The sequence below is a fragment of the Polychytrium aggregatum genome (assembly GCF_025602895.1).
Source record: "Polychytrium aggregatum strain JEL109 chromosome Unknown BJ171scaffold_41, whole genome shotgun sequence".
NCBI lineage: Eukaryota > Fungi > Chytridiomycota > Chytridiomycetes > Polychytriales > Polychytrium > Polychytrium aggregatum.
The window spans coordinates 172,422-185,966 of record NW_026516243.1 but is presented as its reverse complement, the minus strand read 5'-3'; the positions used below and the strand labels follow the sequence as shown (position 1 = coordinate 185,966).

General features: G+C 57.9%; 5 protein-coding genes across 5 annotated transcripts; 2 read left to right on the top strand and 3 right to left on the bottom strand.

Annotated features, from left to right (window-relative positions):
• Positions 1-203: 203 nt before the first annotated feature.
• BJ171DRAFT_518836 (P-loop containing nucleoside triphosphate hydrolase protein) lies at positions 204-3,541 on the bottom strand. Its single transcript, XM_053112288.1, has 7 exons — positions 3,032-3,541; positions 2,547-2,707; positions 2,043-2,265; positions 1,799-1,896; positions 1,010-1,674; positions 650-810; positions 204-520 (listed from the first exon to the last, which is right to left on the bottom strand). Exons 1-7 carry the CDS (start codon positions 3,284-3,286, stop codon positions 224-226), a joined length of 1,860 nt encoding a protein of 619 aa, XP_052963327.1. The 5' UTR covers positions 3,287-3,541; the 3' UTR covers positions 204-223.
• Positions 3,542-3,671: 130 nt separating this feature from the next.
• Positions 3,672-5,920, bottom strand: BJ171DRAFT_518834 (WD40-repeat-containing domain protein). The gene is made up of 8 exons (XM_053112287.1): positions 5,804-5,920; positions 5,642-5,715; positions 5,368-5,524; positions 5,050-5,186; positions 4,658-4,943; positions 4,448-4,549; positions 4,223-4,326; positions 3,672-4,119 (listed from the first exon to the last, which is right to left on the bottom strand). The coding sequence occupies exons 1-8, from the start codon at positions 5,836-5,838 to the stop codon at positions 3,986-3,988; spliced, it is 1,029 nt and encodes a 342-aa protein (XP_052963326.1). The 5' UTR covers positions 5,839-5,920; the 3' UTR covers positions 3,672-3,985.
• A 45-nt stretch (positions 5,921-5,965) lies between these two features.
• On the top strand, positions 5,966-8,590 carry BJ171DRAFT_518832 (kinase-like domain-containing protein). The gene has a single exon (XM_053112286.1). The coding sequence runs from the start codon at positions 6,136-6,138 to the stop codon at positions 8,317-8,319; it is 2,184 nt and encodes a 727-aa protein (XP_052963325.1). The 5' UTR covers positions 5,966-6,135; the 3' UTR covers positions 8,320-8,590.
• A 173-nt stretch (positions 8,591-8,763) lies between these two features.
• On the top strand, positions 8,764-10,448 carry BJ171DRAFT_631830 (uncharacterized protein). Its single transcript, XM_053115635.1, has 4 exons — positions 8,764-9,131; positions 9,320-9,658; positions 9,831-10,015; positions 10,144-10,448. The coding sequence occupies exons 1-4, from the start codon at positions 8,939-8,941 to the stop codon at positions 10,273-10,275; spliced, it is 849 nt and encodes a 282-aa protein (XP_052963324.1). The 5' UTR covers positions 8,764-8,938; the 3' UTR covers positions 10,276-10,448.
• Positions 10,404-13,343, bottom strand: BJ171DRAFT_631816 (uncharacterized protein; the record flags this gene model as incomplete). The annotated part of the gene is made up of 11 exons (XM_053115634.1): positions 10,404-10,674; positions 10,814-10,973; positions 11,073-11,270; positions 11,335-11,613; positions 11,786-11,870; positions 12,008-12,097; positions 12,182-12,281; positions 12,386-12,494; positions 12,837-12,882; positions 12,968-13,187; positions 13,294-13,343. 11 exons carry the CDS (start codon positions 13,341-13,343, stop codon positions 10,404-10,406), a joined length of 1,608 nt encoding a protein of 535 aa, XP_052963323.1.
• Between the last annotated feature and the right edge of the window lie 202 nt (positions 13,344-13,545).

The following is a 13,545-nucleotide window of genomic DNA, read 5'->3' as shown; positions in this document are numbered from 1 at the left end:
GGATGGGAGCGTTCTCAGGACCCGGTCAAAGTGGCACACCTCCTATATCAAATCAACTCTGCCCACTCCCTCCATGGACAGCCATTGTAATGGGTGCTGGTCTCGCCACGTCCGCTGCCACAAGCTCGGCTCCAAACCATCAGCATCCGCGCCGCATCTGTCCCTGCCTCGCCCCATCCATCGCTGGCTGCAAGTGTGCTCGATGTCGTCCACCACCGCGTCTTTATTTCTTGAACGTCTTGAGAGGGTCCTTCTTCTTGCCGGAAACGCCATGTCCGCTCCTGCTGCCCACGGGTTTCTTGCCTCTTCCGCCCCTGTACGGCTCGCCGCGCTTGCGTCGGTTCGGCATGTTGAACGGAACGCTGCCGACCTCCTTGCGTCGACCGGCGCTGACGCCCACGACCTTCTTGGGCATCAGGTAGTCTGGAATGTGCTTCATGTGTGCCTGCACCTTGGTGGGATGCAGCAGTTGGTCGTGGCGGAGCGCTTGCAGATCCTTGGGGTTGTCCTCAAAGTGCGCCTGGGCAAAGCAAGGCATGACATGAGAGGTCGTCAGCACCACTTTCGCCGACATGGAATGCTCACACCACCCCCTGCACACGGCGTGCACACCCCCTGTATCCGCACGAAGCATCCGCACAGCACCCACCTTGAGCTTCTCCGAGTTCAGGATCTCCTGCTTGAGCTCCTTGGTTCGGGCTTCCTTGATGGCAACCCGGGTGACCATTCTCAGACCGTCGTCGACGCGGTATCGGAACCCGTCGACCTGACTCATGTCAAAGTTGAACGCCGAAAAGCTGCGGCCGAGATCTACATCACCAGATGGCACATTCAATACCGTATGGGCTCTTATCAGATAGAGCGCTGCGGATCCGAAGACATTGCTACACAGCGTGGGCATCGCTCGGCCCTCGCTCGCACGCTCGATTGAGGCGAGGGGAGACCCAGCTGTCACATCCTCCTCACATCTGACCGTCAAATCGCTGTCGCGTTCGTTGCCAGCACCCACCTGTCTGTTTCTTCTCGATTCGCTTCAGGATCTGCTCGTCGGTGAGCTTCTTCTTGCCCTGCAGCTTGCGTGACAGCACTGCATCTGTCGGGGTGCCGTCGGGAACCACAAAGCTCAACGCCCAGCCCTGGTTGCCAACGCCGCGGGCGGTGCGGCCGACTCGGTGCATGTACGACTTGGATGTCCGGGGCATATCAAAGTTGACCACCGACTGGACGTTCTGGAAGTCAATGCCACGCGAGACACCATACTCGGCGTCCTTGCGTCGCTTGTTTTTGCCCTTGCCGCTATCCCCGCCCGCTCGCTTTTGTCCCGTCTTCTCGGAGCCATCCTGAACGCCTTCGCCGTCGTTGTCCTCTTCCTGGGGTTCGCCAGCTTCGTCATCCGACTCGGCCGCCTCGCCCTTGAGCAGCTCAACCTCGTCCGTCGCGATGATAAAGTCGTAGGCGCCACGATTGAACTCTTGCACAATGTGGTAGCGAGACTTGAGCGGCAGCTCCGAGTTGAGTGTACAGCTGCTGATGCCAAACTGCTGCAGGAACAGCTTCAGGCGGTATCCGCGGTCAATGTCGTTCACGAAGATAATCGACTTGCCCGTGCCGAAGGGATGAACCCGCAGCTTCAGGATGAAATACGTCAAGAGAAACTTTTCCTTCTCGGTGCATCTGCGTTTGCAGAGAAAGGGCGTGAATATCCGAATCTGGCCCTTGCACAGATCGACGGCTGCTGCCGGTCGCTCAGGACGGCGCATATTCCGCTCGCGCAAACGCTGGTCGGGCACGCCCTTACTTGACATAGTACTGCGTCAGCAGGTCCTGGTCATCCGATTCCTCGAGCTTCAAGATCGCTGGATTCCGCAGCACCAATTGCTTCAGTTCATCGACATCCTGGCGCATCCAGTCCAAAGTCAGTCGTGGGTCACAACAGAGCAAAGGCTTCGACGCCAACGAGCTTGGCTTTCCTCCCGCCTGTGGCGACCTTTGCTCAGTCGTCTCGGGCGGCTGCAGAACGCAGCTACAGACAAGATACTCACGTCGCTGAGCGTGGCACTCATCAAATAGCTCTGGTAGATCTTGGGCAGGTGTGTCAGGATCTTGCGCAGGTCCTCGTCATAGCCGTACGACAGGATCAGATCGGCTTCGTCAATGACAAGGGACTCGAGAGAGTCGCGCAGGTTCAGGTCTTTGCTCTCCAGAAGAGTCAAGAGACGACTGGGGGTACTGACGATGATGTTGGGGTTGTTGGCCAGCAGCGCCCTGGTCAAGCCCGCCGTCCACACAAGAGGATTGCCCCGAGCCAAGGAAGGGTGCGTCGCATGAGCGGTGGATGGGCTGTTAGCAGACGAATGGTGACAGTAGACCATGAGCAGCCAAGAGTCAAGCCAAGCCAAGCCAGCCGACCGGCAATGCGCTGCGGTGGGCTCGTCATCAGCACCATCGAGGGCACACTCCTCCACTCCAACTTGCTCAACCGACATCTGATAGCGGGCCAGAGCCTCAGCGTCAGCCATGCACTCCTTTCCTCCAGCTCCACCTACTTTTGCGTCTGCACGTTTGCCTCGCCGGCCGAAAAGTTGACCGACACCACCTCCTGCGAGCAGTAGATTGTCAGATCCTTGATGTGTCGGTGGACCTGCTCCGACAGCTCCTTTGTCGGAACCAGGATGATCGCCTTGACGGTATGCTGACTGTCGCTTGCCTGCGAGAGAAATAGATCGAACGCCATGCTTGAGAAATAGGCACATCGCGGGCAGTTTCCCCTGAACCAAAGCCCGATATCAACCCGGTTGCTCTGGTCATCCCGCGCTACCGGCACTACATCTGGCAAACAATGCAGCGGCTTGAATCCACAAATGATACGGCCATCAAGTCGATGGCGTTGGTGTTCTTTGATCTACCGGCACCGGAACACACCAAGACACCCCCATATTATACCATATCGTAACATTGCCAAGACAAACAGAGCGACGTTCTTATCCTCTCCTGTCCAGACTCTGTCGCGGCTGCCCTCGCAGCAACTTACATCGCGGCTCTCCGAGCCCAGGAGGATCTTCTGGACAACAGGCAGACAGTAGGCCGCCGTCTTGCCCGAGCCCGTTCGAGCCCGAGCCAGGATATCCTTCCCGGCCAGGGCAAGCGGGATCGCGCTGGACTGAACAATGGTCGGATGGTTGAATCCCATCTTGGCGATCGACCGCAGGAGCCTCGGGTCCAGGTCCATGGACGCAAAGCCCTTCTCGATATCCAGCAGATCGCTCCGGATGGTGTTTGACGTCATTGCGTGCGTGGGCCCTCCGTGAATGGTGACGGCGTCGTTGTGGGGATGTCGGTGTCGGTGTCGGTGCCGGTGAAGGCAATATCTACGCTATGAATTGTCCTGGACTATAGTGGCTGACGCTGTGGCTTTGACTCGGGCTGCAGGCTGGAGTTGTGCTCTGGATGCAGTCTCGGCTGGCGGATCTGATCCTCGCTCTTGCTGCCGTCGCTGTGTCGGAGCGATGCTGGGTCGTCCGGGGCAGTCCTCGACCGCCGGCGGAGGCCGAAAATCAAGAACCAAAAAAAAAGAAGACACGTGGCGCAGCGCCAGTGAGCCGGGGTGGATTCATCTCGCCCGGGTGCGTATCGCCGTTGGCCACGCCGCCATCGACTCGAATGCCGCTGCACTGGCATCATCATGTTTCGATCGGCAGCCCTGTGTGTGCCAGAGGATCCACGCCTGAGACACTTGCCAGCCTCGGCCACTGCATCTCCAGCCAAGCGCCGCCAAACCTCAAGCACATGCCACAGCCAGATAGACAGCCAGGAATACAGCGGATCCGCCAAATCAGCCACAGATAGCGGCAGCGTTCCGGGGAGGGGGCTTGCTTCTCCCAGCACCCATTGTAGTGGTAGCGCTCGATCGGACGGCTAGCGATATCCTTTATTCATCCAGCCATCGTACGTGGCTGCCTTGGACATCCAGAGTTTCCCAGTCTGTTTAGGAGGAGCCGCTTTGGATCGAATGGCACAACAGTCGGCTGCGGTTTGCGCTGGCGAGTAGGTTGGCCGACCGATGCCATGAGATGGAGGTTACGCGGGCCTTGCTCGAGGTGTCGCCGACATGCACCGGGACTGCTCAACGAGGCCAGCGTTCATCGCAGGGCGTGTACACCGGGGTTAGTGGTCTTGCAGGTACCTTATCTCACGGTGCTGCAATCGAGACAGTAATACGTACGCTGATGGTCGATATTGTGGACCTTGATGGACGCCGCCGTGTCGGCAGAGGGCGCTGATGTGGCTGTTGCGAATACAGTCTCGCCGTTCTTGTTCCGGGCCCATCTGCTCGCCATAGGTATGATTGCCGCCTGTTAGGAGTCGCCAAGGCACTATAACCATCGACTCAGGTGCCATGGATGGACTGCTGGATACTGGACAAGTCCAAGAGTCTACGGCCTCTTACCGGAACTGATGGGCTCCTTCTTCGTGGCCATGGCCAGCGCGGATCGGCTCCAGATGCGGAAAGTCCCAAATGTACCACTTGGACCCAATGACGGCCCCGAATCTGTCGCAGTCCCTCGTCTCCGGTCAGCGCTCCAGTTCCATAATCCCTTGGACCCCCAGACTCTGCATTCCGCATTCATGGGGGCCGAGACCTTGCATCAGCTCGTACCTGAGCAGCGACTTTTCAATTGACCAGTCGGCATCCCTCAGGATCGCTGGTCCGGGGCCATCGTCTCTCAAGAGCACCGACCACACCGTTTCGTCTTGCCGGAAATCGTAGAAGCGGACGATGCCCGACTTTTCGGCCACCATAAACAGATTCGACCGATCGGGATGACTTCGGACAGCGACACCTGGAGACGAAAGGCGGGAAGTCGCACATGTCGGCTGGAAGCTGCCGTGCTCGTGGTGGTGCAGGTTGTCCGGCAGCGTCCAGATGCAGAGCGTCTGGTCCTCTGAGGGCAGGCAGAGGAGTCGAGCGGTGAGAATCAGCAATGCAGGCGCTTGGGATTGCTTTCGCAGCGAGTGCTGTCGCCCCTCTGCACATGCCATCGGGCCCACCTGAAACGCTCGCGAGGGTGTGCTTCTCGGTGAAGCTGAAGCTCAGATCGTTGATGGTATCGAGATGAGAGCCAACCAGGAGAACCCGGCCTTGGTCGATCAGGAAGATCTTGCCGTTGTCGCACCCAACGACGAGCCTTTAGCGAGATCCAAGAGCGCCACGATACGATACCGTCCAGCGCGACGACGAGGAGATTGGAAACCCGGACGGGTAAGCATTCCGGTCGATGGAGCTGCCCGTGAGATGCGGATGCAACCCCGACGATCCGCCTGCATCAACATCTGTGCGCTGCATACGGCGCTGCCTTGGGTCCCTACCGGATGATCTGCGACTCGGACGAGAATGTTGTCGAAGGAGACCACGAAATGGCCGTGGCCCGGGCACCAACCAGATGCTCCTCAACCAAAGTAAATGTCGTTTGGCTGCCATCGGCCGTCTGGGTCTTTCTGATCACCCCGACAATGGTGTCGCCGCCTGCATGTGTTCGAAGAGGGCTGTGAGAACCCATGGATGAAGCCGGCCCTGTCCTCTTTCCTGCTGCTGTCAGGATCGGCAGAGATGCCGGATCCATGCAGGTACAGCTGCACCTACCCCAAGCAATGAGATCTTCGGCCTGAGGATGTGGGCAAAACTCGACGACATGGGCGGGCTGGGGAAGATCAAGTCTGTCGAGACGGAGTGAGCGATACCGCTATGAGCGACCGGACTGCCTGCGCCGAGGCAGCGAGCGATTCATCTCCGGTCGAGCTTCACCTTGCTACCACTCGGGCATCTTGGTGGGATGGCATCTGTGCAATAGACCCTCTGGTCGACGTCGATAGATGCAGATGGATGCAGATGGGTGCAGATGAATGCGGATGGGTGCAGATGAAGCGACCAGGGCGAGATGCGACCAGAGAGCCGACAGCCCCTTCTCGGTCCTCTCGGCGAGAAGGTGCCCATGTCCGTCCTCATCCACAACTCGATGCCGCATCTTCATCCCCATCTCGATACCATCTCGATACCACATCGTCATCCACATCATCCACAGCGTCATCCCGCATCGCCTCGATACCACATCTCGATCGCACGCCTCAGCTCTCGCCATGGACAGCAGCCCCTGGCACATCCATGCCGATGCCATCACAGCCATGTCCCCGCACCCTATCGCCCGCAGCAGCTCAAGCGAGGTCTTCACGGCGTCGTACTATGGATCCGAGGTGGCCGTCAAGCAGCTCCGAGACATATCCGACCTCCTGCCGCCGGATATGTTTCGTCGCCAGCTCAACACATGGTACAATCTAAGCCATCCACATGTCTTGCCATTGCTCGGAGCCTGCGATATAGCCAACCAACCGCTCATCGTCACCCCGCTGATGCCAAACGGCACCCTCAGCACCTACATCCGCAATGCCGGCAGCACATGCCCGCTCGAAGAGAAGCTCCGGCTCCTGTGCCAGGTGGCATCGGGGATGGTTTATCTTCATGCCAAGGGCCTATCTCACAACGACCTCAAGCCCCAGAATGTCTTCTTGAACAGCTCGCGGGACGCCGTGGTTGCTGGCTTTTGCTCCCTCGTTGCCCAACACAACCTGGTCGAGAGCTCCACCTCAGACAGCGAGCCCGAGATCAACCCGAGCATCCAAGGCACTCTAGACTACATGGCCCCTGAGATGCTGGACGATGACCTGCCCGCTGTCTCACCCAAGAAGGCCAATGTCTATGCCTTTGGCATCATGCTCTACGAGGTCCTCAACGACTGCAAGGCCGTCTGGGTCACAGCCACCGGCGACCCCATGCGGGTGCGCACCATCGAGGCGCAGATCTGCAGAGGCAGCCGTCCCAAGACGCCTGCCGGCACCCCCGACGGCGTCCCAGAAGACATCAGGCCCCTGGTTGAGCAGTGCTGGCACCAAGATCCGAACAAGCGGCCCGAGTTCAGCGCCATCCTCGCTGCCCTGGAGCCGCTCAGGGCCGCGCTGTCGTCCCAGGCTCCAAAATCATCACAGGCGCTCAGGCCGCCCGGAACAACCATATCGACGTTGCTGCCGAGCCCAGACTGGCTTGGCGAACTCGAAGCGCTTCTGCCGCTCGTCCCAAACACCTTTCGCGTGACCCGGAGCCAAGCCATGCGAGGCGATCCCGAGGCCTGTGTCCAGATTGCCATGATTGTTTCTGCGAACATGGGCGCCGCCGATCCGCTGTGGCCCCAGGTCGCCCGACTGCTCCAGACCGGCGCCGACCACAACAGCTTGGAGGCTCAGTTCCATCTGGGCTGGCTGCACTGGGCCGGCATCGGAGTGGACCAAAGCGATGCCATTGCGTTCCGGTGCTGGAGCCGCGTCCGCAACGACTCGGACGATCCGGCGCTGAAACCAATTGCCACATTCATGGTTGGCTGGTGCTACTACCTTGGCCGAGGGACGGACCAGGACAAGCCGGAGGGAATCGACCTGATCCATGCGAGCGCCACGGACGAGTTTGATCTCGGCGGTCTGTGCTTCGAGCCCAACCAGGAGCCGGCATCGTCCGACACTTTCGCAGCGCAGGAGTTCTCCAAGCTCTGCCAGTTTGCAAGCAATCAGGACTGGCTGTGCAAACACCTGTCGGCCCTTTGCTATGTTGGTGGATACGGCGTCGGCAAGGACGAGACCCGAGCCTCCCAGATCTTTACGAATCTTGGTAACCAGGGCCACGACGTCAGCCAGCACTGGAGCGGTCTTTGCATCTACAACGGCTGGGGCATCGGTCGAAACGATACCAGAGCCGTCCAGTGGTTTGTGAAGGCTGCCGAGCAGGGCGACTCGTACGCCATGAACAGAATCGCCCTCTGCTACAAATATGGCCACGGGGTCACACTCCATCCGGCCAGAGCCATCGAGTGGTTCACCAAATCAGCCATGCAGGGCAACCACTGGGGCCAATTCAACCTCGGCAAGGGCTACTACACCGGCTCGGGCATCAACCAGGATTTCTGCGTCGCGGCCGAGTGGTATGCCAAGTCGGCAGAGCAGGGAAATCCAAAAGCCCAGAGCGCACTCGGTCGCTGCTACTACACCGGCAAGGGTGTAGCCAGGGACTACAACAAAGCCGCAGAGTGGCTCGCCAAGTCAGCCATGCAGGGTTACTGTGATGGCCAGTTTGGTTTTGCAAGCTGCTACGAGCACGGCTTTGGGGTCACGCAGGACTTTGAGCAAGCGGCCCACTGGTATCGCTTGGCGGAGGCCCAGGGGTCGACCGATGCTACCAACATCCTCAGCGCCCTCCGGAACCAGGGCATCATCGACTGAGTATGCTTTGCAAGGCACCGCGCATCTTCGGCCGCCTCCATGGCGTTGGGATCGAGTCAAGTTTGGCATTTCGATTCGTCATCGTCAATCGTTCCACGGGCCTGTGCCGGGGGACATGTTGAACACCGTCGCTACGACCAGTCCGTTTTGTCGTATTCCATAGAGGAATGTAGTCTTGGCGATATACAGCTCACTTAAAGCGAAACGGGTCGCCCTATTGAGTTGCTGATTTCTGTGTCCTGAATATACACCATCGCCCGTCATGACCAAACGGCGTGTCCAAGGAGACTGGAGACCAAGTGACTCGAGTATATCGATGTGAATAAATGCCAGAGCTCTCCGGAATGGACCAAGCTGCCGTCTGCTTTCCTCCTGCTTCCCTCCTGCTTCCCTCCTGCTTCATTCCTGCTTCCCGCTTGCTTCCCTCCTGCTTCCCATCCCGACCACCGATCATCCGTGCTCTGATTGGGCCATTGGCTATGACCTCATCGCGGCGCTTTGAGTCCTTTGCTCGCTTCGGCGACCACCGTTGCCCTCAGCGTCTCTGCTAGCGCCGATTGCAGTTCGGGTATCCGACATTGAGCATCCATCGGTCCTTCCAGCACGGACCCTCGCCCCAATGTCCAAACCCATCCACGGTCCAATTCGCCCCAATGTCAATCCCTTGGCCATCAATCGGCACTCCCACATCCGAAATGCGGCCAAGTGGCAGCTGAAGGATGCCCTCGCCCTGAAGAATGGCCCTCACGCCACCGTGTACATGATCAACGGCGACCAGTATCTTGGCGAGTGGAAGGGCAATCTCAAGCACGGTAGGCGCTTCTTGCTCATGCCATGCAAGAGATCGGCAGGCACGCGCGAGCCATGATTTCGTGCTGTTATCACGGTTGGCTCGGCTCGCCCTCAGCGAACCATGTCCTCGACGCAGAGACAGTGTCCTTCTCCGACTGCAGCTGGACTTGCTATTTCCATCACGGGTGCTGATCATACGTTGGCGCAGGCAACGGAACCTACTTTTACCGCAAAAACGGAAGCGTTTACGAAGGGGAGTGGCAAAATGATATGCGACATGGGTATGGCACCTTCAGCGTCCCGAAAGAGCCCTCAGACGACATCAGCGAGCCCACGGCCCAGCTGCGCAAGGTCTACGCAGGCGAATGGCAGAACGACAAGCGACATGGCTTTGGCACGCACTACTATGAAGACGGGAGCCATTACGAGGGACACTGGGAAAACAATATGAAGGAGGGCTGGGGCAAAATGTTCTACATCGATGGATCAGTTTACGAGGGTGAATGGCACGAGGAAAAGCGGCAAGGACAGGGCATATTGCTGTTGGGTAAGCGTTGAGGCGCTGTCGATTGCCCTGCCCGCCTGCAACTCTGAAGAGCGTGGAAAGGTTTCATTCAACTCACTCCTGAACCCGCATCCCACCCGTATCGCACCGGCACATTCAATCGCAACCATGTCGCACACTGCCCGACTGGGCCCTCTGGACGGCCCAACCTCAGCGAACGGGGATCGATACGAAGGAATGTGGATGGATGATCTCAAGGAGGGACCCGGAAAATACATATACAAGCAGAAGCGGCAGTCGTACCACGGCGAATGGGTTAAAGGGCTACCCAAGTGCGGAACGCTCATCGATCTACCACCTCTGCCAGGGCAAAGGCCTAAAAAGTTTCCTATTCCGCATGTAAGCTGTCTTGCCTCGCCAGCATACTCTATAAACTTTGCTGTCAGGCTGCCGTATACCGTGGCTCTTCGTTCGCACGAGGCAGCAGAGTTGCATGCTGTCTCATTAAGCCTTCCCTCTAACAACAGATCAAGCTGGTCGATCCCGACAGGATCCTCTCGGACGAGCGAGAGGCTATCCTCGAGGACCGTTGGCAGCGAATGATGGATATGGCAGAGGGGCACGAGTTGGAGTCCGAGGGAGAGCTGGATGACGAGTGATCCGGCAGCAATACCGCATCAGATTCGTGAATCATCGCCGACAGCGGGGCGACATTGCCGTTCCGCCGAGTGCACAGCTATATTGAGCGAATACACCGCGCACATACCCGGTAGCCCGGCCGCGAATCTCAGATCGAAACCGTGGTGATCTCGAGCCCGTTTCGCAGCTGCTCCGGGGTTGGAGCTTTGCCAAGTCGCAAGAGCTCGCTGAAATGCGACACGACCGGGTCTCGGGCAATGCTGGATGCTGCGACGACCTGGCTGTTCTTGACGTAAAACGCACAAAACCCAAGACCAGACCCGTCCGGGTTCAGATCAGTGGATCCCTGGATGATGACCTCGTCAAAACCTTCGCGGCAATGCCCCGAGTATCGCAGGCTCTTTCCGTACTGGGTGCTCCTGTGTCAGATGAAGTTATGGCCCGCAACATGTGCAGCAGCGCCGTTGGGTGGTGAGAGCCACTTCGGGAAGGAAATGCATCCACAACAGACGGACTTGGGTTGGGATGTGGTGGGTCAATCCTCCTATGTAGGCGTACCAGAAATATGGAACCGACTGAAAGCCTTGGAGCTCGGATTTGCCTGTCATTCTGGCGTAGATGTTTCTGGCCACAGTGCGGCCCTGGTCCATAGCAACATTCCAGTGCTCGATGCGAACGGCAGCCCCCTCCAAATGGTAGGGGTACCTCGCAATATCGCCTGGGCAGTAGCACCGAGTTCCAGATTGGCAAACATAAGCATCGTAGAGTTAAACAAATCCGCCGGACGGTTCGATGGCACTCGCCCACGCTGACGTACCAGCAGCATAAACATATTCCTGCCCCTTGACGCCGAGGTACTTGTCCACAGCAATTCCACCGTCTGCATCCACTTGGATGGCGCTCCCTTCCAGAAACTGGGTCGAAAGAACAACACCGACTCCGAATATCACGATGGCGGCCTCCAGAACTCTTCCGTCGGCGAGAACAACGGAGCCCGCAACTTCTGGATTAGAGTCTGCAGTTCCGATATCAGCACTGCGGATTAGAATGCATCATTTCAACGTATTCGCCACACATACTGCCGGCAGCAACAAGGAGCAAGACGAACTTGCCAGAGGGACGGATTTCAGCCACCTGGCCATCATTGTGAAAGACAACTCCGTTCTGTTCGTGCAGCTTCTGTATCGCTTGGCCAATACGTGGGCCGAGAATCTTCTGGAGCGGAATGCGTTCTCGACCGACAATCTCGACTTTGGCTTTCTTGGCGAGCACCGCGGCCGCCTCGAGTCCGATGAACCCGGACCCGATGATGACAATCCTGGGAAGAGCCGCCTGCCCTTGAGAGACTGCCGCGAGAGCTGGATACATGAGGGATTGGGGATTGATGTGTGTCGAGAGTGCATCGTTATCAACTGGAGCCACGATTTTGGGCCAAGTCGCCAGGCTCGTATGCAGCTTCCAAAGTGAGCATGGGCATGTGCATGTCTCAATCTGGGATGAGGGCTGCCGTGCGATCGCAAGAAATGGTACCGGCGTCCAGGGCATTGGCGTCTTCGACACGGCGAATCGTAAACACGTTCCTCAGTTCATGGCCTGGAATCTGGGGAACTCGTGGCTGTGAAGGTATAGAAGAGGAGATCTCGCATGAGTTATGGCAGTGTAAGGCTCTTGCACGAGTTGCTGCTCGCTTGGACACGGAGTGGCTGGCTTCACAACGAGGGCTCAGCTTGCCTTGGCTCCAGTCGCAATCACCAGACGGTTGTAGCTGATGCATTCGCGCTGATCCGACGTAATGTTATGCACCACTACTGTTTTGGCGCCGGTATCCACTGACACAGCTTCCTGGAACAGTTGATCAAAAGCGATGAGCAATCTCAGGGAGGACTATCCCCAATCGTGGCGGTCTCGAAGAGCGGGCCGACTGACCGTATTGAGGCGCACGAGAATATCCCGTTCGGTAAAGTAGGCTGCATCGCGGAGGGCAATCTTGGCCGCGTCGATCTTGAGCGATTTCCCAATCTTTGGACTGCAGTCGCATTTGTCCAAGAGAACCGAATCGAGCGACCGATGTAAGCAGCATCGACGGGATTGTACTGAGCACAGAAGCTAGTAGAGTTCCTGACAGCCTACCGTTCGACGGGCAAGTAGCTTTCGCTGGTGATCATGAGGATTCTACCCAAGAAGCCAAGCTGAAAACCAGTGCCAACATCGAGCCAGCCGGTCGCGTGAATCAGGGATACTGAGCTTGCAATCGAGATTGCACCAAGTCGCAGCTTGTATCCATGAAGGCCAAAGCATAAGCCACCACCAACGGCCCAGGTACAACCGACCAAGATTGAAGGGCTACTACCTCGCGGAGGGACTCGCAAGCCGCAAAGCCGGCAGCGCCACCTCCCAAAACCACAACTTGCTCGGATTCGCTGGATGACTGTTTGAGGCATCGCGGCGCTCGACCGGGACCCTTGGGCTCTAGACGAGACGCCTCAAGGACTCAGAACAATGTCGATGGCACGCAATGCTGTTCAGCGCTTTCCCAGTTGCGGAGAAGTAAGTCCCTCGCGAAAGGAGTGTGACTGCTCACCATTGCCTTCGAGAACCAACATGACCTTATCATCCCGAACTGACACCTGCGAAGAATATCACAGATATGAACCTGAGCAGTGCTTCGTAGAGGCAGCTGAAACACAGTGCTTTTGCGGGCTCGTGGTCTACCTTGTAGCTTCGCAGATGATCTATGGCAGGTCCGTCTTCAATGTCGCCGCTGGCAACATGGAAGCAGGCGCCGTGCCAGGGACACATCAGACGCCCGTCGCTTGAGAGGGTGCCCTTGACCAACGAAGCCTTGGCATGCGGACAGAGTGCGGCGGTCGCATAGACCCTGTCCTCAATTCGGGAGAGCAGGACTTTGCCGACCGGAGTCGAGACTTCTTTCCTGATAGGCAAGGTGACGACGAACTCAGTAGCGAGGCTCTGATCTGGGAGAAGGGAATGGCTTCTATGCTCGGCTGTTCCGGTCAGCTTGTCTGTGGCATGCTTACATTGCTCCCTTGGCTAGATCAGCCAGGTCAGCTACATGGATTTCGGACATGCTTCCAGTCGTCTGAGAGAGCAGGTAACCAGTGTGAGCCGCCTCGGTGATCGGAATGCCCCGCGCGAGTACGACCCTGGTAGATGGAGCGGTGGATCTATCGACGATGGACTGGGCTGTAGGTTCCAATATCAATGACGCAGCTGGCCATCCTGTTTCCCGCCCAGATCTATGTTTCTTGGCCCGCCATGGTTGTTGGCCC

Bases quoted from the DNA above. Each gene is read 5' to 3' on its own strand.
- BJ171DRAFT_631830 (XM_053115635.1), top strand. From the start codon at position 8,939: ATGTCCAAACCCATCCACGGTCCAATTCGCCCCAATGTCAATCCCTTG. The intron at 9,132-9,319 runs GTAGGCGCTTCT...ACGTTGGCGCAG, and splicing joins GAAGGGCAATCTCAAGCACG to GCAACGGAACCTACTTTTAC. The intron at 10,016-10,143 runs GTAAGCTGTCTT...CTCTAACAACAG, and splicing joins AAAAGTTTCCTATTCCGCAT to ATCAAGCTGGTCGATCCCGA.
- BJ171DRAFT_518834 (XM_053112287.1), bottom strand. From the start codon at position 5,838: ATGCCATCCCACCAAGATGCCCGAGTGGTAGCAAG. The intron at 4,327-4,447 runs GTAAGAGGCCGT...TATGGCGAGCAG, and splicing joins GAAGGAGCCCATCAGTTCCG to ATGGGCCCGGAACAAGAACG. The intron at 4,120-4,222 runs GTACGTATTACT...CTCGTTGAGCAG, and splicing joins CCACAATATCGACCATCAGC to TCCCGGTGCATGTCGGCGAC.
- BJ171DRAFT_518836 (XM_053112288.1), bottom strand. From the start codon at position 3,286: ATGACGTCAAACACCATCCGGAGCGATCTGCTGGATATCGAGAAGGGC. The intron at 1,675-1,798 runs GTAAGGGCGTGC...CTGCAAACGCAG, and splicing joins CTGACGCAGTACTATGTCAA to ATGCACCGAGAAGGAAAAGT. The intron at 521-649 runs GTGGGTGCTGTG...TGCTTTGCCCAG, and splicing joins TGAACTCGGAGAAGCTCAAG to GCGCACTTTGAGGACAACCC.
- BJ171DRAFT_518832 (XM_053112286.1), top strand. From the start codon at position 6,136: ATGGACAGCAGCCCCTGGCACATCCATGCCGATGCCATCACAGCCATG.